This window comes from Megalobrama amblycephala, linkage group LG2, assembly GCF_018812025.1.
Source record: "Megalobrama amblycephala isolate DHTTF-2021 linkage group LG2, ASM1881202v1, whole genome shotgun sequence".
NCBI lineage: Eukaryota > Metazoa > Chordata > Actinopteri > Cypriniformes > Xenocyprididae > Megalobrama > Megalobrama amblycephala.
Window position 1 is genome coordinate 62,275,404 of NC_063045.1, and position 27,848 is coordinate 62,303,251.

General features: G+C 38.4%; 2 protein-coding genes across 6 annotated transcripts; both read right to left on the reverse strand.

Moving 5' to 3' along the window:
• On the reverse strand, positions 1 to 5,520 carry LOC125262559. 2 transcript variants are annotated; one of them, XM_048181382.1, is made up of 3 exons: positions 5,342 to 5,520; positions 1,937 to 2,541; positions 1 to 877 (listed from the first exon to the last, which is right to left on the reverse strand). In XM_048181382.1, the coding sequence occupies exons 1-3, from the start codon at positions 5,403 to 5,405 to the stop codon at positions 65 to 67; spliced, it is 1,482 nt and encodes a 493-aa protein (XP_048037339.1). In that variant the 5' UTR covers positions 5,406 to 5,520; the 3' UTR covers positions 1 to 64. The 2 variants fall into 2 exon arrangements, with proteins under 2 accessions (XP_048037339.1, XP_048037340.1); XM_048181383.1 differs by having other exon boundaries at positions 1 to 871; positions 5,342 to 5,511.
• A 119-nt stretch (positions 5,521 to 5,639) lies between these two features.
• On the reverse strand, positions 5,640 to 27,848 carry arvcfa (ARVCF delta catenin family member a). Of its 4 annotated transcripts, none has more exons than XR_007183594.1 (17): positions 27,544 to 27,848; positions 21,248 to 21,391; positions 20,550 to 20,657; positions 18,440 to 19,286; positions 17,875 to 18,058; positions 17,627 to 17,744; positions 16,024 to 16,237; positions 15,795 to 15,812; positions 15,565 to 15,636; positions 11,679 to 11,806; positions 11,290 to 11,440; positions 11,017 to 11,209; positions 8,160 to 8,271; positions 7,970 to 8,057; positions 6,629 to 6,705; positions 6,353 to 6,505; positions 5,640 to 6,188 (listed from the first exon to the last, which is right to left on the reverse strand). XR_007183594.1 is itself a non-coding variant. In XM_048181380.1 (17 exons), the coding sequence occupies exons 1-16, from the start codon at positions 27,562 to 27,564 to the stop codon at positions 6,413 to 6,415; spliced, it is 2,568 nt and encodes an 855-aa protein (XP_048037337.1). In that variant the 5' UTR covers positions 27,565 to 27,848; the 3' UTR covers positions 5,640 to 6,188; positions 6,372 to 6,412. The 4 variants fall into 4 exon arrangements, 3 of the variants coding, with proteins under 3 accessions (XP_048037337.1, XP_048037335.1, XP_048037338.1); XM_048181380.1 differs by having other exon boundaries at positions 6,372 to 6,505; XM_048181378.1 differs by having other exon boundaries at positions 6,402 to 6,505; positions 27,544 to 27,847.

The following is a 27,848-nucleotide window of genomic DNA, read 5'->3' on the forward strand; positions in this document are numbered from 1 at the left end:
TTGATAATAAAGAACAAATTAGACTTTAATTCTTGAAAGAATCAAAAGTTCCTCAATCGTTCCTTTACTGTGGTATCAATGAGTCTCCAGAAGAACTGCTCTCCACCTGATCTTCAGCTGAACTCTGTGGTTTCTTGTCAGGTCGGTCCGCATCACTTCCTCCTTCAGGAGTTGAACAGTCTGCCGGTGTAAATGTGCTCCAGGATCGGTGTGTTGGGTATGGATTCTCAGACGGAGCACTAGCAGAACATTGTGCTCTCTGCAGCAGGACGCTCTTCCATTTCACACAGGACTTCGGTCGGGGAGTGTCTGCTTTCTGAAGAGCGTCTGTGTTAGACTGTGAGCGTCTGGAGGCGAAGCATGAAGGCATCTTGATCTGAAGTGAAATGGTCTGCTGTTTAATGTCCTCACAATGTTTGAGTTCGTCTTTCATTTGTGAAACTAAAGACGCTTCAGAGTCAAACTGTAGATGTGGAGAGTTTAGTTCTTCCATGTTGGTTGCAGTAATCTTTAGAGATGTTTGAGGAGTCAGTTTCTCAGTGGTTTGGACGGCCGGTTTAGATGCAGAAGCTTCATTGCTGAAATTAGAAATACCATCAAGGACGTCAAACTCAGTCCATGAACAATTTGATGTCTTCGACTCTTCAGGAAAAGAAAAGGAGACCCTTTTGTGTTTTCTCTGTTTGTCCGTCCCGTGAGCCGCAGGTGTGTCCGGTCTCACGCTGCTCTTGTTGACCGGGTTAGCGGTCATCGGGCTGCTGTCGGAACTGCTGCTGTCCAGCTGGCGGCGCCACAACCGGCGACTGGTTTTTCTTGCTGGCGCCCGGATTACTGGAGTACACTGGGTCGACGATGAATCTCTCCGATCATCCTGATACTCAGAGAAGTAAAAAAATGAAAGGAAAAATTATGTTTCAATCCTGTAGCATAAGACATCATCCAGGAAACATCCACAAAACTCTTGCATTCCTCCGAGAAACTTTGCAAAAGCAAAAGTTTTGTGAGCGAATGCAAATGTTTTTCGAAAGAGCAAAAAAAAGTCTTGCAAACAAATGCAAAGTTTTTTGGGGCGACACAAAAATCTTGTGAGTGAATGGCAATGATTTTTGAGTCAATGCAATTGTCTTGCAAAATAATGCAAAGTTTCTAGGGGAATGCAAAGTTTTGCAAACAAATGAAAAGTTTCTTAGCGGGACGCAAAAATTTTGCAAGTGAACGCAAATGTTTTTCGAGAGACCATATTTTCTTGGGGGGGACACAAATATCTTGCGAATAAATGCAAAGTTTCTCGAGGTAATGGAAAAGTTTTGCAAACGAATGCAAAGTTTCTCGGAGGACAAAAAGTATTGTGAGAAAATGCAAATGTTTTTCAAAAAAACCAAAGTTTCACAAGTAAACGCAAAGGGTTTTTTGAGAGAACACAAAAGTTTTGTGAGTGAATTTGAAAGAACAAAAGTTCTGCAAGCAAATCACAGATGTTTTTTAAAAGAGCGCAAAGGTTTTTTGAGCGAATGCAAATGTATTTAAATAGAACACAAACGTTTATTAGGGGGACGCAAAAGTCTTGCAAACAAACGCAATTTCTTGGGGGACAAAAAATACAGCGAGCGAGCGCAAATGTTTTATTTTCAGAGAGCGCAAAAGTTTTGCAAGCGAATGCAAATGTTTTTGAAAAAACGCAAATGTTTTGCAAAACAAAGTTTGTTGGAGGGACACAAAAGTTCTAATTTTTTCTGGAAGAAAGCAAAGATTTTTTGAGAGAGTGCAAAAGTTTTGCAAGCGAACGCAAATGCAAGAAAGCAAAAGCATTCAAATACAATTTTTCCTCTCATCTCATATTTTTTCCATCACCATGTCCCCTTGGTCTAATGAAAGGCATTTAGACGTGAACAAACACTCTCCGAGAGCCAGTAAAGATCATAAAGATGTCACTGACCTCCAGTCTGTGCAGTTTCTCATCACCCTGTTTGCATCTCTTGTTGTGGGACAGCATGCGGTACCACTGTAACTGTCTCCTGTATCTGCGGGTGCGGTACATGTGGGCCGTGCGTTTGCAGGGAGACTCGGAGGAGGTGGAGGGAGACGGAGACGAGTCTGTCCCTGAACTGCACAGCTGCAGGTCTCTGACGGAGCGAGCCGTCGGCTTCAGATTGTCTCCAGGCTGATTCCGAAGCATTTCCACTCGCTTCAGCTGCTCTCGAAAGTTTCTGGGCTTCGGCTTCGAAGACCCTGTGAAGTTCAATATGGGAACGGGCATCTTCCATATCCGTACTGCCCTCCTGAGCAGTTTGTGAGAGCGTGTGTTTAGGTAGATGGCTGGGTGAGCGGCGGCGATGCTCTTGTTTTGGCGGTGACCTCTCTGACCACCAGCAAGGCTTCCAACACACTCTTGCTCTGGTTTCACCTTGCAGTCGAGTTTGGCTGCATTTGTCTGCTGCTGTTGCGTTAATTCCAGCTGTTTTATGGCTCTGTAAGCTGGTGAGAGAACATCAGAGGAGTTTGTGGACTTGGATGGACCTGCTGCAGCACCGGACAACATAGCTGGACAGAAAATAAACATCACTTTAATGCAGTGCTCATATACATCAATGACGTGTGCAAGTTATGAACAGTTACTGTACTAGTGAAGTGTCCACTTTACAGCAACTTTGCAACTACATGTCATTAGAGAATTTGTTGTGTTGCATCGCATCCAGTGTAGACAGCATCACTGATTATAATGGGTTCTGATTGCTTTCAAAGTGTCATGTCTGCTGTAGACACAGTGTAACCTAACTAATATCAAAGTCCCTTTAAGACAAGTCATTTCACTCGGCGGCCATCTTTGAAACGCCTCTCGGGCATCCTGGGCATCATGTCTTGTGTTATTCTATAGTCTTTGCTAATACTCTAATGAGAGTTAGTTGACATGAAGTTATCGAAATAAAGTGTAACCTTATAATTTATAAACATTTTGAACGAGTTTTTATTTTAAATTTCGATAAGTTTCAGTAATTTTGTCTTTTTTATTAGTTTTTTTAATGTCTATATAGTTTTTATTATCTTTTTATTCCAGTTTTCACAAATAACAAATGTTTTTCGAAAGAACGCGAAGGTTTTTTGAGAGAACACAAAAGTTTTGCGAGCAAACTCAAATATTTTATTTTAAAAGAATGCAAACATTTTGTGAGCGAATGCAAATGTTTTTCAAAAAAACGCAAATGTTTTAACGCAAAGTTTATTGGGGGGGGCACAAAAGTTCTGCGAGCGAACGCAAATGTACTTCCAGTGAATGCTAAAGTTTTGCGAATGAACACAAATATTTTAGTTTGAGAGAACACAAAATTTTTGTGAGCGAACACAAATATTTTTAGAAAGAACGCAAATGTTTTGCAAAATAATGCAAAGTTTATTGGGGGACACAAATTTTCTGTGAGCGAACGCAAAAGTACTTCCAGTAAACGCTAAAGTTTTGCGAGTGAACACAAATATTTTAATTTGAGAGAATGCAAATGTTTTGCGAGCAAACAAATATTTTTTTTTGAAAAACTGCAAATGTTTTGCAAATGAACGCAAAGTTTATTGGGGGGACAGAAAATTTCTGCGAGCGAACGCAAATGTACTTCCAGTAAACGCTAAAGTTTCGCAAGTGAACACAAATTTTTTAATTTCAGAGAATGCAAATGTTTTGCGAGCGAACAAATATTTTTTGAAGAACTGCAAATGTTTTGCAAATGAACGCAAAGTGTATTGGGGGACACAAAAGTTCTGCGAGCGCAAATGTACTTCCAGCGAATGCTAAAGTTTTGCAAATGAACACAAATATTTTAGTTTGAGAGAACGCAAAATTTTTGTGAGCGAACACAAATGTTTTTAGAAAGAACGCAAATGTTTTGCGAAATAATGCAAAGTTTATTGGGGGACAGAGAATTTCTGCGAGCGAACACAAATGTACTTCCAGTGAACGCTGAAGTTTTGCGAGTGAACACAAATATTTTAATTTCAGAGAATGCAAATGTTTTGCGAGCGAACAAATATTTTTTTAAAAATTGCAAATGTTTTGCAAACGAACGCAAAGTTTATTGGGGGACACAAAAGTTCTGCGAGCGCAAATGTACTTCCAGTGAACGCTAAAGTTTCACAAGTGAACACAACTTTTTTAATTTCAGAGAATGCAAATGTTTTGCGAGCGAACAAATATTTTTTGAAGAACTGCAAACTTTTTGCAAACAAACGCAAAGTTTATTGGGGGACACAAAAGTTCTGCGAGCGCAAATGTACTTCCAGTAAACGCTAAAGTTTTGCGAGTGAACACAAATATTTTAATTTGAGAGAATGTAAATGTTTTGCGAGCGAATGCAAAGTTTATTGGGGGACACAAAAGTTCTGCGAGCGAACGCAAATGTATTTCCAGTAAATGCTAAAGTTTAGTGAGTGAACACAAATATTTTAATTTCAGAGAATGCCAATGTTTTGCGAGCGAACAAATATTTTTGTATGTTTTGCATTGTATGTAATATGTTTTGCAAATGAACGCAAAGTTTATTGGGGGACACAAAAGTTCTGCGAGCGCAAATGTACTTCCAGCGAATGCTAAAGTTTTGCAAATGAACACAAATATTTTAGTTTGAGAGAACGCAAAATTTTTGTGAGCAAACACAAATGTTTTTAGAAAGAACGCAAAGTTTCTTGGTGGGACACAAAAGTTCTGTGAGGGAACGCAAATGTTTTTCCAGTGAACGCAAAAGTGAACGCAAATGTTTTTTTTTTTTTTTTACAGAACGCAAAAGTTTTGCAAGCATTCGAATGCAAATGAGCGAAAGTAAAGTCTCTCTGGGAAACGCAAAAGCATTCAAATATATTTTTCCGTGAATCCTTAAAAAACTCATTTAGACCTGAACAAACACTTTCCAGGAGCCAGTAAAGATTATGAAGATTGTGGATGTCACTGACCTCCAGTCTGTGCAGTTTTAGTTTTTTATGATTTTATTAGGCTACTTCATCTTAAACTAAACGAAAATTTTAAACAATGCCTTGGCAATTACAATATTTTATTTTATTAGTTTTTTCCCCCAAGTAATTTTTTGATTTAGTTTTATTTAATGATAATAACCTTAAAAAGTCTCCAACATTTTAGAAATATTACAGAATCTTTATCATTTTTTTTCTCCTAATGCCGAGTTACAACCGATTTACAGTAGTAAAAGAGCATGCTATAACTATTACTATATAAGAAAAAATACCCAAACAGTTCTGAATGTGCATGAACTAGTTATACTTCAAAAAGACTTCATATAAAGTAAATCATATAAACGTTAGTTTAAATATATTTGCATATGAATGAATATCGACTCTCACTCACCTGTGGTGTTTCTGATCGAGTCGGTTTTGTTCTCCTCCGTCTGTGATCGATGTTTATCACTCATTTCTGCCGATCAGCATCTGAAGCTTCAGTGATTCATTCTGTAACCGATGCGATGCGATTTCAAAAAACGCGGATCGTTTGAATCGAATCTTTTCTTTTGAATCTCTCACAACATTCCACTGCGCGACTGACGAGCGAATCGTCACGAAATTTGCCACAAAGCAAGCTTTATTTTTATTTTATTTCATTTTATTTTCTGTTAGATGCATGATGAAACAGATTTATAAAGAAGAGATTAAGAACTCATTGATTTTATTTTTCAAGCCATTAAATCACTGATGTTATGAAACCAATTTAGTGTGAATGCATTAAAATCTCTGATATATTCTCTGATTTAGACTATAATAAGTACAATTTTGCATGTAGACTATCAGTACCCATAATAACCTATTAATATAATCATATCATGTTATTTCTTTTGTGCATAAAACTTTAGATACAGAGCTGAAATCGTCTGTGTGGATGATCAGAAATATCTGGAACACTATTATACAATTGAGAGACTCATCAACAACATAAAAAGCAATAGAAACAACACAAGATCATAATATGGTGTATAATCAGATCTATAAGTGACTCGTCACATCATGATTCTTGAGTTTAACAGTGAAGATTGCCAAAGCAGCAAAGAGTCAAATTCCACGTTCAGACGGATCGGTCACGATTCGTCCAGCGATCTTCAGCAGGGCATGAACAGGTATGATATGTCGTATTTCTCGTTTGATTCTGTGATGAATTGTGCTGAACGTCAGTCTAAATGCAGGTCTGAAAGTGGATCTCCAACCTGTGCAAACACACAGTGAAATACATCAGATTCTACACTGTAAATATGTGTTAGATCAGAGGTTTTCATACTTATAATATCAATTTTTTCACACGAGGATGATCATATTTGGGAGTCTGTGGCATCTAAAAGATTGAAAACCCAAGAAATAAACAAGCAACTGCCCTTTACGGCTTCACTGACGCATGAGAAGAAGCTGAAGCGATGGTTTACCGTGGGCCGGATCAGACCCATGAGTCCAGCGGCTGCGGCGTTCGCTCCACTAACCCAACCGCTGGCCTGCTGGTCCTGATGAACGGCCTCTTATCAGCCACACCCTGAAACACATCCAACAGTCCAACTGTATATACTGTATATATAAAAGATCTAAGCAGAGTCATTATTAACGTGTTCTGAATGTATTTTCGCATTCTGCTACAGGACACAACATGAGCTTTGACCTGAAAAGCTTCTCGTTCGATCATGTGACACGGAGCGTCTCCTGCTCTCTCGGCCTGATCAGCGGTGCAGTATCCATCTGAAAACATCACAACACTGCATTATAAAGTGCATGAAACACACATGCTTAATTATAACGCTCTAAAGCCAGTAGCGGCCTTTGCTCACAACAGAAGAGGCCTCAAAAAAGAGTCGGAAAAAGGGTCGGAAATTAATGGTGCTTGGGGCAAAAATGCCACCAAAATTAATAAAAATGTTTCCAAAAACCAAGATATGGTGCAAAAAAAAAAGTTTGTTGTTAAATATTCATAAGCAATATCACACAAGCAAAAGTGCAGTTTTCCTGAATATCAGCACGTTTGAAAAATGATTAATGTTAAATGATTAGTTCACTCCAGAATTAAATTTTCCTGATAATTTACTCACCCCCATGTCATCCCCAAGATCTTCAGTCAAAAAGAAATGAAGGTTTTTGAGGAAAACATTCCAGGATTTTTCTCCATATAGTGGACTTCACTGGGGTTCAACGGGTTGAAGGTCCAAATGTCAGTTTCAGTGCAGCTTCAAAGAGCTCTACATGATCCCAGACGAGGAATAAGAGTCTCATCTAGAGAAACCATCGCTCATTTTCTAAAAAAAATAAAAAATTATATACTTTTTAACCACAAATGCTCATCTAAAGGCCGTTTGACTTTACACGTTCGATTTGTAAACACTGGATCGGTACTTCCGACTACGTCACGCGTGATCTTTCCAACATGATTACGTAATGCGTGGCGCATCACAGAGCAGTGCAAGACCAGCATTTGTGGTTAAAATGCATATAATGTTTATTTTTTATTAGTAAATGTCCGATGGTTTCTCTAGATCAGACTCTTATTCCTCGTCTGGGATCATGTAGAGCTCTTTGAAGCTGCACTGAAACTGACATTTGGACCTTCAACCCGTTGAACCCCAGTGAAGTCCACTATATGGAGAATCAGCCATTTTAAACAAATTGTTTGAGTGAATGATTCAATGACTCACTCGTTAAGACAATGATTTGCCGCCACCTACTGGATATTTTAGTATCATTTTATTTTAGCTGAGGGACGAAGATTTGAATGCTGTTTTAGTTTTCGGTCGTGATTGTAACACGGGTTAAAGAGATAGAATGAGTTCGTAAATAGACTATTAAGAGCGAAATATGAGATAACATTGTAATTGCAGTCACATCCGAATGTTTCTTTGAAACGGGCCTCTGAATTGCAAATTACAGGACAAAACGGCTTGTGGAAGAGAAGACGGCACTTTTCTCATTCTCATGAATGCAGAGCCTCATTCAGAAAGTGTGAATCAATGACCTTGGTTTTTCTCCATTAAGGGCAGTGTGATGTCATCGCTCCCTTGCTTGGCGTTCTTCTGTTTTTTGGGCAGGCTGGAGACGGCTGGCTGAAACACCAGATCGATATTCATCATCAGCACAACATTTGCTGAAAGTACGGCTGTGAATCAGCATTGATCATCTGAACTCAAGAGATGAAACGCTGTTACCTTGAAGTGGGTTTTGTTCCAGCCGGCCTTGAGCAGGGTGTGCCGGAGATCTTTATAGGCCCAGACCGTCTGCAGGATGTGTGACGCTGCTTTGGTTTCGCGCACTGATTGGCTGACAGGTTCAAACGTCAAAGATACATATAAGCAGAGCTTGACATTAACTCTTGCCATATGCGGGTGTATTTCAGCAGGGGCGTGTAACCCAGTCACTCCTACTAGCCACTTAGGTGGGTTGAATTTTATATATAATATATACATTTTTCAATTGTAGTCTCCTAAAAAGGCATCTGAAATAATAAACTAAGTGCAATGTAGTGTTGTAGAAAATATAGATTTTTCGATACATATCGATAGTGAAATTTCTGAAATGCTTTCAATACTCATTTTCCACAGAATAGGTACACGATACCAGCTGTGCTTTCTCGTTCCCTTGATTTGCAAAATTGTGGTGCGATTTACTATTTCATTCCCTCGATTTGCAAAATCGTACGTGAGATTTACTATTTTGTTCCCTCGATTTGCAAAATCGTGCCTGCGATTTACTATTTCGTTCCCTCGATTTGCAAAATCGTACGTGAGATTTACTATTTCGTTCCCTCAATTTGGAAAATCATGCCTGCGATTTACTATTTCATTCCCTCGATTTGCAAAATCATGCCTGCAATTTACTATTTCGTTTGCTCGATTTGCTAAATCGTACGTGAGATTTACTATTTTGTTCGCTCGATTTGCAAAATCGTGCGCGTGATTTACTATTTCATTCCCTCGATTTGCAAAATCGTACGTGAGATTTACTATTTCGTTCCCTCAATTTGGAAAATCATGCCTGCGATTTACTATTTCGTTCGCTCGATTTGCTAAATCGTACGTGAGATTTACTATTTTGTTCCCTCGGTTTGCAAAATCGTGCGCGTGATTTACTATTTCGTTCCCTCGATTTGCAAAATCGTACGTGAGATTTACTATTTCGTTCCCTCAATTTGCAAAATCATGCCTGCGATTTACTATTTCATTCCCTCAATTTGCAAAATCATGCCTGTGATTTACTATTTCATTCCCTCGATTTGCTAAATCGTGCATGTGATTTACTATTTCGTTCGCTCGATTTGCTAAATCGTGCGCGATTTACTATTTCGTTGCCTCGATTTGCTAAATCGTGCACGTGATTTACTATTTTGTTCCCTCTATTTGCTAAATCGTGCATGTGATTTACTATTTTGTTCCCTCGATTTGCAAAATCGTACGTGAGATTTACTATTTCGTTCCCTCAATTTGCAAAATCATGCCTGCGATTTACTATTTCGTTCCCTCAATTTGCTAAATCATGCCTGCGATTTACTATTTAATTCCCACAATTTGGAAAATCATGCCTGCGATTTACTATTTCATTCCCTCGATTTGCAAAATCATGCCTGCAATTTACTATTTCGTTCGCTCGATTTGCTAAATCGTACGTGAGATTTACTATTTCGTTCCCTCGATTTGCAAAATCGTACGTGAGATTTACTATTTCGTTCCCTCGATTTGCAAAATCATGCCTGCGATTTACTATTTCATTCCCTCAATTTGCAAAATCATGCCTGCGATTTACTATTTCATTCCCTCGATTTGCTAAATCGTACGTGAGATTTACTATTTCATTCCCTCGATTTGCTAAATCGTACGTGAGATTTACTATTTCGTTCCCTCGATTTGCAAAATCGTGCCTGCGATTTACTATTTCGTTCCCTCGATTTGCAAAATCGTGCCTGCGATTTACTATTTCGTTCCCTCGATTTGCAAAATCGTACGTGAGATTTACTATTTCGTTCCCTCAATTTGCAAAATCATGCCTGCGATTTACTATTTCGTTCCCTCAATTTGCAAAATCATGCCTGCGATTTACTATTTCGTTGCCTCGATTTGCTAAATCGTGCATGTGATTTACTATTTTGTTCCCTCGGTTTGCAAAATCGTGCCTGCGATTTACTATTTCGTTCCCTCGATTTGCAAAATCGTACGTGAGATTTACTATTTCGTTCCCTCAATTTGCAAAATCATGCCTGCGATTTACTATTTCATTCCCTCGATTTGCTAAATCATGCCTGCGATTTACTATTTCATTCCCTCGACTTGCAAAATCGTGCATGTGATTTACTATTTCGTTCCCTCGATTTGCTAAATCGTGCCTGCGATTTACTATTTCGTTGCCTCGATTTGCTAAATCGTGCACGTGATTTACTATTTCGTTCCCTCTATTTGCTAAATCGTGCACGTGATTTACTATTTTGTTCCCTTGATTTGGTAAATCGTGCACACGATTTAGCCTACTATTTTTTTCCTGCGTGTCATGTGCGGGGCTCCGTACCTCTCAGTACTAAATTGAGTTCTTTTTCACTGCTTATTGCGCTTAAACAGTCAAATGGGCTTAAACAGCTTAAACACACAAAATAATGTCAAAATGCCCGTCTTGGCGAGTATTCTTATAAACACAGTCAGTTCTGTTTGAAGTGAATGTAAACAGTTGAGAAAGAAAACGAATGTGTAACAGTATAATGGATCCGTGCGTTAGGTCTTAAAGTGACAGCAGCCTAATAAACCTGCAGCCAAACTCTGAGATAACATTAAAAATATCTATATGGCAGTTTTTCCCCGTGGTATCAATGTCCAAATTGTGGCCAGTGAAAATACTGAGTGGCTGGTAACTTTGGAAAACCACTAGCCACAGTGGCTGGCGAGCAAAAAAGTTAATGTCAAGCCCTACATTTTAACATTCATCCACAAGACAGAAAACATCCCCCAATGCACTGAAACTACAGCTTTACATTGACTTTACATATAATGTGAGCGCTGTTATGCCACACAGTTTGTGGCTCACCTTGTTCTGTTGATTGACACCAGTTTCTGGATTCCCTGTCCCTGAATGAGGAATCTGGCATTCTCCAGGTTCTCCGAGACGATCTCCAGGATAGTGTTCAGAACGGCCACCACCGTGTCTCCCTCCAGGTTTTTGGCGGGTCGCTGCTGGCCGCAGGGCAGGTTACTGACCAGATCCCTCATGGCGTAGCTCCCTGATTGGGCCGCAGAGATGATGATGTCAGCCTCATCATCACACAGGTTCTGCTGGAGAGCGTCAAAGTAAAGCTCTTACCGATGAGATCTTTGTTCTTGTGGTCGATGGCGAGGTTTCTGAGCGCGATGGCGATGGCTCGCACCACTTTATCCGCATCTGAGTGCAGCAGCTCCACAAGCACCGGCAGACCCTTCTCCTTACGGACCGTCGCGCGGATATAACTGGACCACTGAGAAGAGGAAGACGTTCATTATGAGCCATTGATTCATGCTTTACTGCTTTGCATTGTAAGTTAAAATTTGTAAGTGTGTTCTTCTGTTTCCATCGTTATGTTCAAAACGTCCAGTTTTTTAAATGTTTTAAAAACATTTTTTCTTGGTTATGCGAATGTTACATTGAACATTCCGTGTGCAACATGCATGAGATGGTCAGTTAACAGACAGGTTTTGTGTCTGGTGTCCACTCACGGCCCAGTGTCCGGCAGACAGGTTCTGAAGGGCTCCGGCTGCCGCCTCAAGAGTGTTGTGGTTCTGGCTCAGTTTAAGGAGCGACAGGTAGAGTCGAACCACCTCCGGCTGGTACAGAAGCTCCAGGCCTGCAGGAACACAGAGCCACACATCTAAAGCTCCATCAGCCTCAATCATTCATGAAGACAGGAGCACTTGATGGACTCATCTAAAATGCATGATAAATGGGAATGTATGAGAGAATTCTGTAAGTTTTACATTATTTCTGAGGACAAGCTGGTTGACAGGCTTTTTCAAAGATGTTCTAGAGGTTTTTAGCTACATGCTGAAGTTTAATACTTAATGTTAGAGGTTTGTTCACATCACTATGAGCTCTAGTACTAGTGATGCTTGAGTTAGTAAACAGCACTACAATAATGCCTGCAGGTGAAACAAAAGATTCACAGTTCTTGACTCAGTTTTAAAGAACGATATAGAACTCTAGGGTTCTTGACTCGATTTTAAAGGACCCTTCAGTGGGGTTCTATATAGAACTCTAGGGTTCTTGACTCAATTTTAAAGGACCCTTCAGTGGGGTTCTATATAGAACTCTAGGGTTCTTGACTCGATTTTAAAGGACCCTTCAGTGGGGTTCTATATAGAACTCTAGGGTTCTTGACTCGATTTTAAAGACACTTCAGTGGGGTTCTATATAGAACTCTAGGGTTCTTGACTCGATTTTAAAGGACCCTTCAGTGGGGTTCTATATAGAACTCTAGGGTTCTTGACTCGATTTTAAAGACACTTCAGTGGGGTTCTATATAGAACTCTAGGGTTCTTGACTCGATTTTAAAGGACCCTTCAGTGGGGTTCTATATAGAACTCTAGGGTTCTTGACTCGATTTTAAAGACACTTCAGTGGGGTTCTATATAGAACTCTAGGGTTTTTGACTCGATTTTAAAGGACCCTTCAGTGGGGTTCTATATAGAACTCTAGGGTTCTTGACTCGATTTTAAAGGACCCTTCAGTGGGGTTCTATATAGAACTCTAGGGTTCTTGACTCGATTTTAAAGACACTTCAGTGGGGTTCTATATAGAACTCTAGGGTTCTTGACTCGATTTTAAAGACACTTCAGTGGGGTTCTATATAGAACTCTAGGGTTCTTGACTCGATTTTAAAGAACTCTTCAGTGGGGTTCTATATAGAACTCTAGGGTTCTTGACTCGATTTTAAAGGACCCTTCAGTGGGGTTCTATATAGAACTCTAGGGTTCTTGACTCGATTTTAAAGACACTTCAGTGGGGTTCTATATAGAACTCTAGGGTTCTTGACTCGATTTTAAAGGACTCTTCAGTGGGGTTCTATATAGAACTCTAGGGTTCTTGACTCGATTTTAAAGGACCCTTCAGTGGGGTTCTATATAGAACTCTAGGGTTCTTGACTCGATTTTAAAGACACTTCAGTGGGGTTCTATATAGAACTCTAGGGTTCTTGACTCGATTTTAAAGGACCCTTCAGTGGGGTTCTATATAGAACTCTAGGGTTCTTGACTCGATTTTAAAGACACTTCAGTGGGGTTCTATATAGAACTCTATGGTTCTTGACTCAATTTTAAAGGACCCTTCAGTGGGGTTCTATATAGAACTCTAGGGTTCTTGACTCGATTTTAAAGAACCCTTCAGTGGGGTTCTATATAGAACTCTAGGGTTCTTGACTCGATTTTAAAGACACTTCAGTGGGGTTCTATATAGAACTCTATGGTTCTTGACTCAATTTTAAAGGACCCTTCAGTGGGGTTCTATATAGAACTCTAGGGTTCTTGACTCGATTTTAAAGGACCCTTCAGTGGGGTTCTATATAGAACTCTAGGGTTCTTGACTCGATTTTAAAGACACTTCAGTGGGGTTCTATATAGGACCACCATTTTTGGTACCCCAAAGTTCTCAAAAGAACCATTTTCCCCCATTCAGGGGGAAATTTTTCCCACTATAAAGAACCTTTTTTGCCTTTTTGCTTCCATGGTTTCCAAGGTTTTTCATGGAATGCCATCAATGCCAGTAAAGAACCTAAAAGCAAAAATTGGTCTATGGAATGGCTGATTTTGGAACCTTTATATATAAAAGTGTAAAATGTTTTATATGTGACCCTGGACCACAAAACCAGTCATAAGTCGCACAGGTATATTTGTAGCAATAGCCAACAATATATTGTATGGGTCAAAATGATCGATTTTTCTTTTATGCCAAAAATCATTAGGATATTAAGTAAAGATCATGTTCCATGAAGATATTTAGCAAATTTCCTACCATAAGTTTATCAAAAATGTATTTTTGTGAGTGGATATGCTTTGCTAAGGACCTCATTTAGACAACTATATATATATATATATATATATATATATATATATATATATATATATTTCTTTTCTTTGCACCCTCAGATTTCAAATAGTTGTATCTTGGCCAGATATTGTCCTACCCTAACAAACCATACATCAAAGGAAAGCTTATTTATTCTTATGACTGGTTTTGTGGTCCAGGGTCACATATGTGAAGTGCCTGACGGAACCCTTGAGGTTCCATGTAGAACCTGATTGAGCTGCTGTAGAAAAGAGAGTCTGATCCTCATTCAGTCTCTCATCTTCAGGGATTTGATCAATCAGAACTCCTCCACTAATAAATGTGATACAGAGAACAGTGTTTTTAAAAAGGCAAACTCATTTCACCCCAAAATCATAAGAAAAACGAATTATATTTTGCATAAATAACTATTTTTAGGATTATGTTTTTTTGCATTGAAATAATTTTTTATAGCAATTAAACACATTCACTCTAGGTTCAAATTACTGTAATGCATTATAATTTTTTAATTATAAAATATCATTGCATTGTTTATCATGCATCTATTTAAATTTATTTAAATCATATTTTCAAAATGCATTTATTGAAATTTGTATTATGAAAAGAATTACATTTATTCAGTTGAAAAGTATGAACATGGTTAATATATGGTTATCTGTGGAACAAGAAATATTCAATGTATGAAAAATGTATGAAACTGAAAACTGGATTTATTGACGATAAATACAGAAAATTGTACACTTTTTTTTAAATAACAATTAAGTACATTTAAACCAAGTGCTTATTACTGTAATGCATTGATTGTTTTTTTATTTATTTTTAAATCGTAATTATCCTCAGTGATGATACTTTAATTTTTACCGCATTATGACTTTTGTTCAGATCAAATTTAATGCAATACTTCAAATATTAACATCATGCTTAAATACTTTACAATTCCTTAATGTGCTTTAATGAAAATAAGAGTTTTCCCGTGATTTTGGTCTGAATTATGAGCTGGACGTGTTCTTGACAGGCTTTGAGGTAAAATCCCCTGTAAGAGGGTGAAAACACAGTAAGCTTTGCTGATATTGTCATTCTCAGACTTGGTGACCCAGTTACATGAAATTACAATCGTCTCGTCTTTAAGCACACAGTGATCCGCTCCGAACGCCACACCAGAGTTATGATCCCGACCAACTCGACGCCTCGCGATCATCCGACATCAGACACGTCAGCAGAAATCAAGTGTGTGTCGTCTTCAGATTAATATTTATGCTGTTTAATCTACTCCACAAGTGAGGTTGAGAAAATAACAGAAGGAAAAATAAGTAGTTCTGGTGTTTAAATAATTAAATAATTCATGTATTTTAATATATTTGCTATAAACGTGCAAATGAAGACTGTGTGAAACTGTGTCTCATTTACGATGATTTATGTCTATGCTGAATCTGACCAGAAGGAGGCGTCTGAGCAGACGGGACTGGAGTTCCCATGATGCCTCTGTGTTTGGCCTGCAGTGTTTGTCAGGTGTCAGGTGTGTTTTGGGTGAAATGTGCCTCAAACCTTTCATCGGCAGACTCCTCTTTGGCAGATCCACACCGCCGCTCTTCTTCTCTCCGGCTCCGTGTCTTTTACCTGCGGAGTCACAGCGACACGTCAGCATCTGTGTGTGTGTGTGTGTGTGTGTGTGTGTGTGTGTGTGTGGGAGCGCGGTGGGCGGCGAGTGGGAGCGCAGAATAAATGGAGTGTGTGCGACTGACTTACAGTAACAGCATGAAGGATTCGACACTTACACTGATGGAACCATTCTTCTGCGCCGCACACATGAAACACAAACACACACAACAATAAGAACTAGAACTTTTACTGTATTTAGACATTTTAAACAGAATTCAGTCATTATCTACATTATCTATGCAACATTTTGAAGAAATTGATACTTTTATTCATCAAGGACGCATTAAATTGTGTTCATGAATCATTTTGTCCTGTTGTATGACACAGATTCAGGAAGCGTCTGACCTTTGCTCGTCCGTCCTCCAAAGCAGTCCGGCTCCTCCTTCTTCTTATGGTGACCTCCCGATCTTGCGCTGTGATTGGCCGCTTGGATGTGGAACTTCTCGGCTCCGGGAACCTCCTTGTGCACGTGGTAGGACAGATTACGCAAGATACAGACACAGTTCTCTACCGACTGCAAAAGCAGGTGAGAAACACAGCAGTGAGCTTGAGAGGAAGCCTTAAAAACCAGGAGAAACAAAATCAAATGTACAAATATGATTTGAACACACTGCATCTAGAGCAGAAAAATAAACATATACTAAATTATAAATAATGATAATTATTATTAATTACTATTATTGTCATTACTATTATTATTATTATAAAAAACTAAATAGTATTAATAATAATAATAATATTTATTATTATTATTAAATTAAATAATACAAATCATTAGCTATTATTTAATTATTTTTATCATTATTATTAAATTACATTAAAATAAATATAATTTCTATATATATATATGAATTTATAATATAAATCATAATAATAATAGTAATAATTTTTAGTAGTATTATTGTTGTTGTTGTTTTGATTTTTTTGTGTGAATAATTAATATGTTTTCTTTAAACTTTTTTACATTTTACTTTGATAATAATATTACATTAAAATTATTATTAATAAATTAATGTAAATAATAATAATAATAATAACAATACTACTACTACTAATAATAATAATAATAATTATTATTATTATTATTATAGTGAGATTGTGTGGAATTATTATTGTTTCACTGTACTTTAATAATAATATTAAATAAATTAACTGAATTAATAATAATCATTATTATTATTAATAATAATAACAACAACAACAATAATAATAATAAATTAACCTAATTATTATTACTAATAATTATTAATATTATAGTGAGTTATTATTGAATTATTATTATTGTTTGATTTCACTTTAAAAGAATTATATTAAATTAAATTAAATTAATGAATTAATAATAATAATACTAGTAATAATAATAATAATTATTATTATTGTTGCACATTATTATTGAATTATTATTGTATCATTTTACTCCAATAATAATATTAAATTAAAATTAAACTGAATTAATCATTTTAACGTAATAATAATGAAGTCACTGAGTTTGTTCAATATCATTTTGTTTCATTGTTTCTGGATCAAAGAGAGAAATCAGGATTAATGTAAGTGAGGATAGCAAAATAAAGTAAAAAGTGACATATTATACCCAGAAATTCTTCATACAGTGGACTACCAGTAAAATTAATAAAAATTTGGAACCAAAAATGATGCGGACACTTTGACATGACCATGTTCTGCTTAAGTGTTATCTGACATAATTAAGATAAATTTTTTCTGACACAGTTTAACTCTGAGATCTCGTCATATTTTATTACCATTTTTTTTTGTGAATTTTCATTTTTTACAGTGAATAAACTGTAAGAATGAATGAAATGTTCAAGGTGTCTGAATACATTTTGGTTTGACTGTATATATATTTCCCCCCCTGGTTTTGGGGTGAGATGTGAGCAGATCAGCTGGTGTGCAGGTGTGCCGTGACCTGAATTTCTATTTAAATTCTTACTTTGTTATTTATGTCTCTCTTGGCGACAGCAGAATAAAGCGCGTGCAGCAGCGCGTCCACCAGTCCCTCACACTCGCGCAGTCTCTGTCGAGCTTCGGCTCCGTCTGAACTCACGTTCCTGCAAACACACCAGCTCACAATAATCCTGCCGCAGTCTGACGGATGAATATCAAAGGAAACTGCTGTGGGGCTGCGAAAAACCACTTAAATTAAGCTCGGTTTGAGCCCCTTTGACGGCTGCAGCGAACCTCAGACATCCAGAAGTGTTCTTGAAGACCGTGTTCCACTCGGGATCTCCGGGCCGGGCCGGATCGTTTGGGTCTCCTCTCAAGCCCGAGTGAGGGATGATGATCTCGTCAGTCAGCGTCTGCAGGCCGTGGTTGATGACGATCATCTTCAGAGGCTCATGGGACGAGAGATTCCAGAGAGTTCCTGAAACATTCGGAGAGTTAATTTACCGTCACAATTCACAATTCCAGGCTGGTTTCTGCTGGTTTGATTGCTGTGGGATTCACAAGCAAAACTCACATGCATGGGTTATCTAACTGGTTAAGGCAAGACACTACAGTCTTTTTTTCCCTCAGAATTGGACTTTATAACTCGCAATTGTGAGATATAAACTTTTTTATTCAGTGTTGGAAACAAGCTTCCATAATTTGATGCATACAAGTATTCTTTTTTTAATCTCGCTTGCCGCAAACTTTTGAATGGTACTGCATCATAATTTCCACAACAATATTAGGCAGCAAAACCCTTTTCCTTTTGTTTTTGCATGCATATTGAACAGTTGTGCACTTGAATGCAGATGTGAACCTGTGACCAGCTCTCTGACTTCCCCGTCGTTGGATTTCCTCAGCAGTCTCAGCAGCGCAGGAATTCCTTCTGAATTCTTAATGGCCACCTTGTTGAAATTGTCTCTGCCGAAGGAGATGTTTCTCAGCGCTCCGCAGGCCTTGCGATGGACCTCAGGTTTGGGATGGTCCAGGAGCCCCACCAGGACAGGGATCCCTCTGAGCTGCCGGACGTCCTGCTTGACCTTGTCGTTCTCGTAGCAGAGGTGCTGCAGATACGCCGCGGCGTTGGACTTCACCGGGTCCATCGGGTGGCTCAACATGGCGATGACCTCCCTCAGGTTCGGGTCCCTCCAGCGCGGGTCCTTCCGGATGGTGTCGAGGCTCACCATGCTGGCGCGTTTCTGTGGTATGACCGTCCTGTACAGATCCTGGAAATATGCATGCGGCAGCGGCCCGAGGTGCTCGTCCACAGTAAGGTCCAAAGTCGGCCTCATATGATGGATTGGATGGCTTGGTACGCCGGAGCGCAGATCTATGCCGTCCTGCTCCGCTTTTGAAGCGCAGCGGTGCAGCGGTAGTGTGTAGCAGTTCTCCGGTAAGTAGTTCCTGGCGGGCAGGGTGGGAAATGACGGATGGTACTGGAATCCATGCAGGAGTGTCACGCCGTGACTGTTAAGAGTGCCGTACAGAGACGACTGGTCTTTGGGATTCTCATTTGCAAGGTCAGAGGTCATGCTGGTCTCAGGGTGGGGGGGTAGGACCGCACGCGCATCTTCCTTCTCGAGAGAGGCTTCAGGATGCGGTTGAGCATCTGGAGACGTCGTCTGCAACTCATCCAACCCTTCAGAGGATTCTCTAGGACTTTCCTAGAGGGGAAATGTAAAAATACACACATGATTTGAGGATTCACATAGGAATAAACATACTTTATCAATAGAAAAAACTGAAATAACCCGTTAAACATCAGTATTATGCAATGATTTAAGATATTTCTCCTTATATAGATTCATTTCAGCATAAATTGATTCAAGAACCCTAGAGTTCAATAAAACTGAGTCAAGAACCCTAGAGTTCTTTAAAAACAAGTCAAGAACCATAGAATTCTATAAAGAACCTCAGAAATGTTCTTTAAAATCGAGTCAAGAACCCTAGAGTTCTATATAGAACCTCAGAAATGTTCTTTAAAATCGAGTCAAGAACCCTAGAGTTCTATATAGAACCCCACTGAAGGGTTCTTAAAAATTGAGTCAAGAACCCTAGAGTTCTCTGTAGAACACCACTGAAGGATTCTTTAAAATCGAGTCAAGAACCCTAGAGTTCTATATAGAACTCCACTGAAGCGTTCTTTAAAATCGAGTCAAGAACCCTAGAGTTCTATATAGAACTCCACTGAAGAGTTCTTTAAAATTGAGTCAAGAACCCTAGAGTTCTATATAGAACCCCACTGAAGAGTTCTTTAAAATCGAGTCAAGAACCCTAGAGTTCTATATAGAACTTCAGAAATGTTCTTTAAAATTGAGTCAAGAACCCTAGAGTTCTATATAGAACTCCACTGAAGAGTTCTTTAAAATCGAGTCAAGAACCCTAGAGTTCTATATAGAACTTCAGAAATGTTCTTTAAAATTGAGTCAAGAACCCTAGAGTTCTATACAGAACACCACTGAAGAGTTCTTTAAAATCGAGTCAAGAACCCTAGAGTTCTATATAGAACACCACTGAAGAGTTCTTTAAAATTGAGTCAAAAACCCTAGAGTTCTATATAGAACCCCACTGAAGAGTTCTTTAAAATCGAGTCAAGAACCCTAGAGTTCTATATAGAACCCCACTGAAGAGTTCTTTAAAATCAAGTCAAGAACCCTAGAGTTCTATATAGAACTTCAGAAATGTTCTTTAAAATTGAGTGAAGAACATTGAGCTCTATATAGAACCCCACTGAAGCGTTCTTTAAAATCCAGTCAAGAACCATAGAATTCTATAAAGAACCTCAGAAATGTTCTTTAAAATTGAGTGAAGAACATTGAGTTCTATATAGAATTCTACTGAACCTTTTTTCCCCAAGAGTGAATCAAGAAATCATTTAATGGCATCTTACTGTACCTCCATAAGAATGATTTGTTTGTAATATTCACCTTCAGGACATTCGGCACGACCTGTTCATTGGAGCTGCTGGAGCTGAGCGGGTTCGTTTCACTATCAGGGCTGGAAGACTTCTCCGTCCCAATGCCTGAACTCTCAGTCTACAAAACCAGCACAGAAACAGCAAGCTTTCCTCAGCGTGTGCTCATTAACAGGACGTTTACAAACAGAACCACATTGCCCTGCTGAAAAAACAGCAAAAGCCAGACTAAGCTGGTGGATGGTCATTACTGGTTTAGCAGGCTGGTTTTAGAGGGGTTTTGGCCACTTCTTTTGGTGGTTGGGCTGGGAGACCAGCCAACCAGCTTAGGCTGGATTTAGCTTGTTTTTTCAGCTGGGTATGTTTGTTTTTAGTGCTGTAAATAATATCTAGAGGTGAAAAAATTCCAAAATAAATCATTAGACATGAATTATAAATGACTCGTATAAAAAAAGAATAAGAACGTTTTAAAATAATTACTTTATTGTTCTTAAAAGCTAGCCAAACTATGAATATTTAAAGATTAAAATCCTTTTTTATTAACTTAATGCACTGCATTATGACACCCACATTGTAAAAAATGATTTGTTGGTTTAACTTAATGAAAGTAACCTGGTTGTCTCACTTCAAGTTAAATCAACAATTTATTTTGTCCTAGTAATTAAGCAAATGTTTGTTAATATAAGCAGACTATATGTCAGCTTGACCTACATGAGTTTCTGTGTGATGTGAGGCGACCGTAGACACGTCTGAGGACGGAGCGTCTGCTGTCTCCTCAGCTGGAAGAACCTCCTCTGTCTTCTCTTTGGTGTCTTGATTTGAAGGTTCGGCCGGCGGTTCCTCTGGGTCCGGCTTCTTTTGGACCAAAGGAAGGAATATGGAGGAGAATCGACATTAGCATGAGATCTGAGCAGGTCCCTGTGTTTATAGAGCGTTTGTCATGTTTTAACAAGCACGCTTATTCACGACAGAGTTTATCAAATCGTCCTGATGGACGTCTCCACATAAAAGAGCATCATAAGATCACTAAAAGCCCTTTGATGAAATCCGCAAAAAATACAGGCGTGAAAATTACCTCTGGGCAATTTCACTAAATTATTCTCAACTCAGCGACGGTGCAAACACTCTTAAGAAAAATCAGCAGAACTTCCTCCCAGAGCACCAGTGAATTATACATGAGCGCAGCCTCCAAACAGCCTCATAAACACAAGACGCGGCTTTAAGAGACAACTTACATAAACATTTGCACTGTAACTGCTAACAAGAGTGGGAAAATAACTCAGAGACTCTATATCGTTTGGATCTACACAAGAGAAATGACACTTTTTTGTCTTCATTCTCAGCATCATTTTTATGATTTATCAACTTTTTTCTTCTGTCAAATCAACTTAGATTCACTAATGCTTCACATTCTTAACGCATTACGAGTAATGTGAGCAGTGTGATGTAATCCGATTACTTTTTTCCAAGTAACAACACAAATATACTTCATGTATTTAAACTCACTTTATTAACCGCTGTCTTTGCTGCTGACCTTCGATGATCCAATTCAACCATACAAATTTTTAAAAAAGACTTTAGTTTTTGCTTAAGTAAAGCTGAGTTCAGACTGCACGATTTTCAAAGTAGTCGGGTCACTGTTCTTTTCACACTGCATGACTATCTTGGCCAGCATTCAGTCGTTGCTGTGTTCACACTACACGATGGATCGGCGACAGAAGGTTTCACAATGCATGACTTTACAATAGGAAGAATCGGCGACAACTCTGTCTGGCACGCAAACTGCGTTTCACAACCAAATGCATGGGAGATGTGACAAGGAAACAATGCGATATCACGCGTGCAAGACCGGAGTTCTCACATGAGACTGGGTTTATTATTAAAAACGGTAGCCCGTAAAGAAGCTTGCAATACGAATTGCCTGTGCGCTGATTTGCAGCGAAAACAAGAAAAAGAAAAGAAGAATATGGAGGAGGAAATGGTTGGGGAGATGCGAGGAACAAGGATTGTGTGTTCTGCAATGAGAGTTTGAGGTAAATACATAACTTTTCTACGTGCTGCTTTTGCGGATGGTCAAGCAAATGTTTGTGTTTTGTTTCTGTTTGATAGAATTGTAATGTTTATGTGTACAAAGCCATGTTTGCTGATATTGTGGTCTATAACTCCTCCCCGAACTCCCCGCTGCTCTGTATCTCGCTCTCTCATTGGCTGTCGGTCATCGCCGATGTAGTTTTCAGTCAGAGCAGGATTTTGAATTGTCGAAAGGTCCAGATATTTAGCATGCCAAATATCTCACGGGCATCGGCGACTCGTCAGCGATTTTCTCAGATCGCGTCTTTGCTCATTCACACTGCGTGATTGTCACTCGCGTGAACGAGCACCGATCTGCCTGTGATTTCGGGCATTTGTCGGCAATTTCTCAAAACCTGTCGGCGAGCCAAAATCGTGGCTAAAATCGTGCAGTCTGAACTCGGCTTAAGAGTGTTGAACTTTCTTCTGTGATCCAGAATGGCAGAACAACTGAAAGGTTTGTTTGAGCTGCGCCCTCTACTGTACAGGTGTGAATTTGCATTTCCTTCAGCCTGAGGCTTATTCATTTCAGTTTCGGTGTGAAAGAGCCTTTACATTTGCCAGCAATAGAACTTTTGTTTGTTTGTTTTTTATTAAAAAAACAAACAGGCAAACCCAGCCCAGAAAAAGTTAAGCAAAAGTAACATACCACAAAAAGTAACTAAGTAATGCAATTAGTTACTGTTTAAGGAAGTAACGTAAAAGCAACGTAACATTACTTTCCATAAAAAGTAACTAACACAATTTGTTACTTTTTAAGGAGTAATGCAAAAGTAACAACATTACTTTCCATAAAAAGTAACTAAGTAATGCAATTAGTTACTTTTAGGGAGTAACACAAAAATAATGCAACATTACTTTTTTTAGGTCGTAACGCAATATTGTAACACATTACTTTTAAAGGTAACTTTCCCCAACACTGGTTGTTCAGATAACATAATATTTTGAGTTTCTGTGATTGAACTAATTCCATTGTATTAACTCAAGTTTTTAGTTAAATCCTAATTTATCATTTCAAACCGTACAAACTTATTTGAAAAAGCTAGAAAAGTGTGTTTGTGCTTTTATTTGTTATCTAATGCAATGACATTCACGCATGAATTGAATTGATCTGAATAATAACTCTTTGTATTGTCTTTGGCTTTATGGCAGAATATTTGTCTAATATCTGATGAAGTCTGCATCAATGATACTGTTATTTTCCTGTTTAATGTGAAGCTGCTTTGAAACAATCTGTACTGTATAAACGTGAATTGACTTGGCATGTCAGATATTTTTGGGTCACTGTAACTCAACAGGTATCGTTCAATCTAAAAAGAATCTGGATTGTGCTGCATAATGATAATTTCTTCTTTGAAGCCAAACGTTATTTAATTCTCATGCTGCATTCTCTGGATCAAGAAGGTTTCCATCGCTCTGAATCTCTCAGAATAATCACATCTGCATCAGCCTCTGTATCGCCGTCATGAAGCAATCTCTTTAAAGGACAGCGCGTGATGAAATGCTTCAGGCAACGCACCGAGAGCGAGCTCATGCCAGGATGGATGTGCTGTTGATGTAGCCGTACAGTGACGCCATGGAAACGAGCATCAGTCTCAAACGGATTGCTGTGGATTCAGGCATCATGAATGTGCTTTTGTTCTGCACTGACTTTCTGCATGGATCTCTCCTGACTTTGAGTTTGTGTTAATTAATGAACATCTATCATCACTCTTAACTAGTTTGTTTTTTTTCCTGTACACTCTTAGAAGGTTCTATATGGAAACTTAAAGGGTTCCTTCAGGCGCTTCATATATAAAACCTTTTAGCGGTTCCCATCATTTTATGGATTTAGTTGTAATTTAATAATTTTGTTTTAATCCATATATAATTTACATTAAATTTTATGAATTAGAATGAAAAATTAAATAACTTGTTAAACATTAAAGTATTATGCAATAATTTAAGACATTTCTCCTTATATAGAACCTTTTCGGCATAAAAGTGTTCTTTAAAATTCAGACAAGAACCCTAGAGGTCTACAGTGAACCCCGCTGAACCTTTTTTCTAGGAGTGTAGAGAATAAGGTGATAAGATGGTTGTTAGAGTGTTGCTATACAGGTTCAAATGACTAACTATATGTGCGTTAGTAATAGTGATGCTTGATTTGACTAAAAATGGAGAAAAATGCATTTTGACTCATTCGTACCTTACAAAAATTAACCATGGTTTTACTACAGTAACCATAATTCAATTACAGTATTTGTGGTAAAATCACAAATTTACCATGGTACCATTTACCATTTGAACCACATTGTAACCAAAACAAAGACATAACTTTCCATAAAAAATAACTAATAACACAACTAGTTACTTTTTAGGGAGTAACGCAGAGGTAACGTAACATTACTTTCCAAAAAAGTAACTAAGTAACACAATTAGTTACTTATTAGTGAGTAACGCAAAAGCAACGTAACATTACTTCCCATGAAAAGTAACTAAGTAACACAATTAGCTACTTTATAGGGAGAAATGCAGAGGTAATGTAACATTACTTTCCATGAAAAGTAACTAAGTAACACAATTAGTTACTTTTTAGGGAGTAACGCAGAGGTAACGTAACGTTACTTTCCATAAAATGTAACTAACACAATTAGTTACTTATTAGGAGTAACGCAAAAGCAATGTCACATTACATTCCATAAAAAGTAACTAAGTAACACAATTAGCTACTTTATAGGGAGTAACGCAAAAGCAACGTAATGTTACTTTCCATAAAAAGTAACTAAGTAACACAATTAGCTACTTTATAGGGAGTAACGCAAAAGCAACGTAACGTTACTTTCCATAAAAAATAACTAAGTAACACAACTAGTTACTTTTTAGGGAGTAACGCAGAGGTAACGTAACATTACTTTCCATAAAAAGTAACTAAGTAACACAATTAGTTACTTATTAGTGAGTAACGCAAAAGCAACGTAACATTACTTCCCATGAAAAGTAACTAAGTAACACAATTAGCTACTTTATAGGGAGTAACGCAAAAGCAACGTAACGTAACATTACTTTCCATAATGTAACTAACACAATTAGTTACTTATTAGGGAGTAACGCAAAAGCAACGTAACGTTACTTTCCATAAAAAATAACTAAGTAACACAACTAGTTACTTTTTAGGGAGTAACGCAGAGGTAACGTAACATTACTTTCCATAAAAAGTAACTAAGTAACACAATTAGTTACTTATTAGTGAGTAACGCAAAAGCAACATAACATTACTTCCCATGAAAAGTAACTAAGTAACACAATTAGCTACTTTATAGGGAGTAACGCAAAAGCAACGTAACGTAACATTACTTTCCATAATGTAACTAACACAATTAGTTACTTATTAGGGAGTAACGCAAAAGCAACGTAACGTTACTTTCCATAAAAAATAACTAAGTAACACAACTAGTTACTTTTTAGGGAGTAACGCAGAGGTAACGTAACATTACTTTCCATAAAAAGTAACTAAGTAACACAATTAGTTACTTATTAGTGAGTAACGCAAAAGCAACGTAACATTACTTCCCATGAAAAGTAACTAAGTAACACAATTAGCTACTTTATAGGGAGTAACGCAAAAGCAACGTAACGTAACATTACTTTCCATAATGTAACTAACACAATTAGTTACTTATTAGGGAGTAACGCAAAAGCAACGTAACATTACTTTCCATAAAAAGTAACTAAGTAACACAATTAGAGTAACGCAAAAGCAATGTAACATTACTTTCCATAAAAAGTAAAGGTTGCACTTTATTTTACAGTACGTGCACTTAAATGTACTTACCATGTACTTACCCAAGAATGTACTGGGTATTATTTGGTAACTACATGGGTTAAGGTTAGGTTTAGGGGTAGGTTCAGGGTTAGTACCTAGTTATTACCCAGTTATGATAATAAGTGCATAGTATGTACATGGGGAACAGGACTGTAAAATAAAGTGCTACCAAAGTAACTAAGTAACACAATTAGTAACTTTTTAGGGAGTAATACAAAAGTAACATAACATTACTTTCCATAAAAAGTAACACAATTAGATACTTTAATACACTATTTTTTTTCAGTGCATGATATTTATAGTAAAACCATGGGAATAATAATAATAATGAATGTGCAAAATAAAAAACATGGTTAGTACAGTTTTACTTATGTAACAGCATGAATAGTTTTCATAAGGGAGTAAATGTAATGTGAAATGTTATATTTAAGTTATTTTAATGAGATCGAGACAATACAAATGTGATTAAAAACATTCTATATAAATATTAAATATGCTTAAAGATAAGTGGTTTCAGAGGTGGAGCATTATGATGACAGATAAAAGCATTGATGAATCATTCTGTGTTCCTAATTTCCCACCTCTCTAAGCGCCAGAGGATTTTACATGGTTTGTAACCCGTCTTACAAAATACGTCATGTCAAGTGGCCCATCCATCCATCCATCCATTCATCCTTCGGTCGCTCGTGCACATGCTGGAATCATCAAACACAGTGTCAGTGACTCGCTCAAGGGCAGCACGGATCCAAAAGCGCGGTCACAAACCCAAGTAGGACACATGAATCACGGAGCGTCGACAAACTTCATCCCGATCTGCATGTGATTCCGCCTGCAGTCGCAGTAGCGCGCGCAGCTGCGTGTTTTGGTATGCCAGTCGAGTTACGCCGCATCCAGCGCAGCGCAGCGCGGCGCGTCATTCCCACGGCCACCAGAGTTTAAATCTCACTGCCAGACACGCAAGAACGCCGAACGCACGCGTGCATCATATTCAGCCACATGAGTGAAGCCTGCAGTGCACACAAACGCAATCCGCAGCAGCGGCGCGTGGAAAGATCCAGAGCAGGCGATGTCCACCCAGCCTCTGGCGTCCACATGCCGCACCATACAGAACAAGACGCGCGCAGACACTCACCTCCTTCACCTCCGCGGGCATGCTGGCGGCGCAGAGCGACGTGTCTGGCGTTTCTCCGGTGTAAATACGGCTGTGTCTCTGCCAGCCTCACACACGAGCAGGCATCCTTCCTCCTGCCTCACGCGTCCACATGCACTCGATCATGCTCTCACACACACACGCACGCACGCACGCGAGCGCGCGCACCTCAGCGCAGTGGAAGAGCTGCTGAATCAACAGCACGATCCTCACACACACTGTTCACTGCCGAGACATGCGGGCAGAGTTTGACATTCATTAAATGAGATGATCATTAACGCTCATTA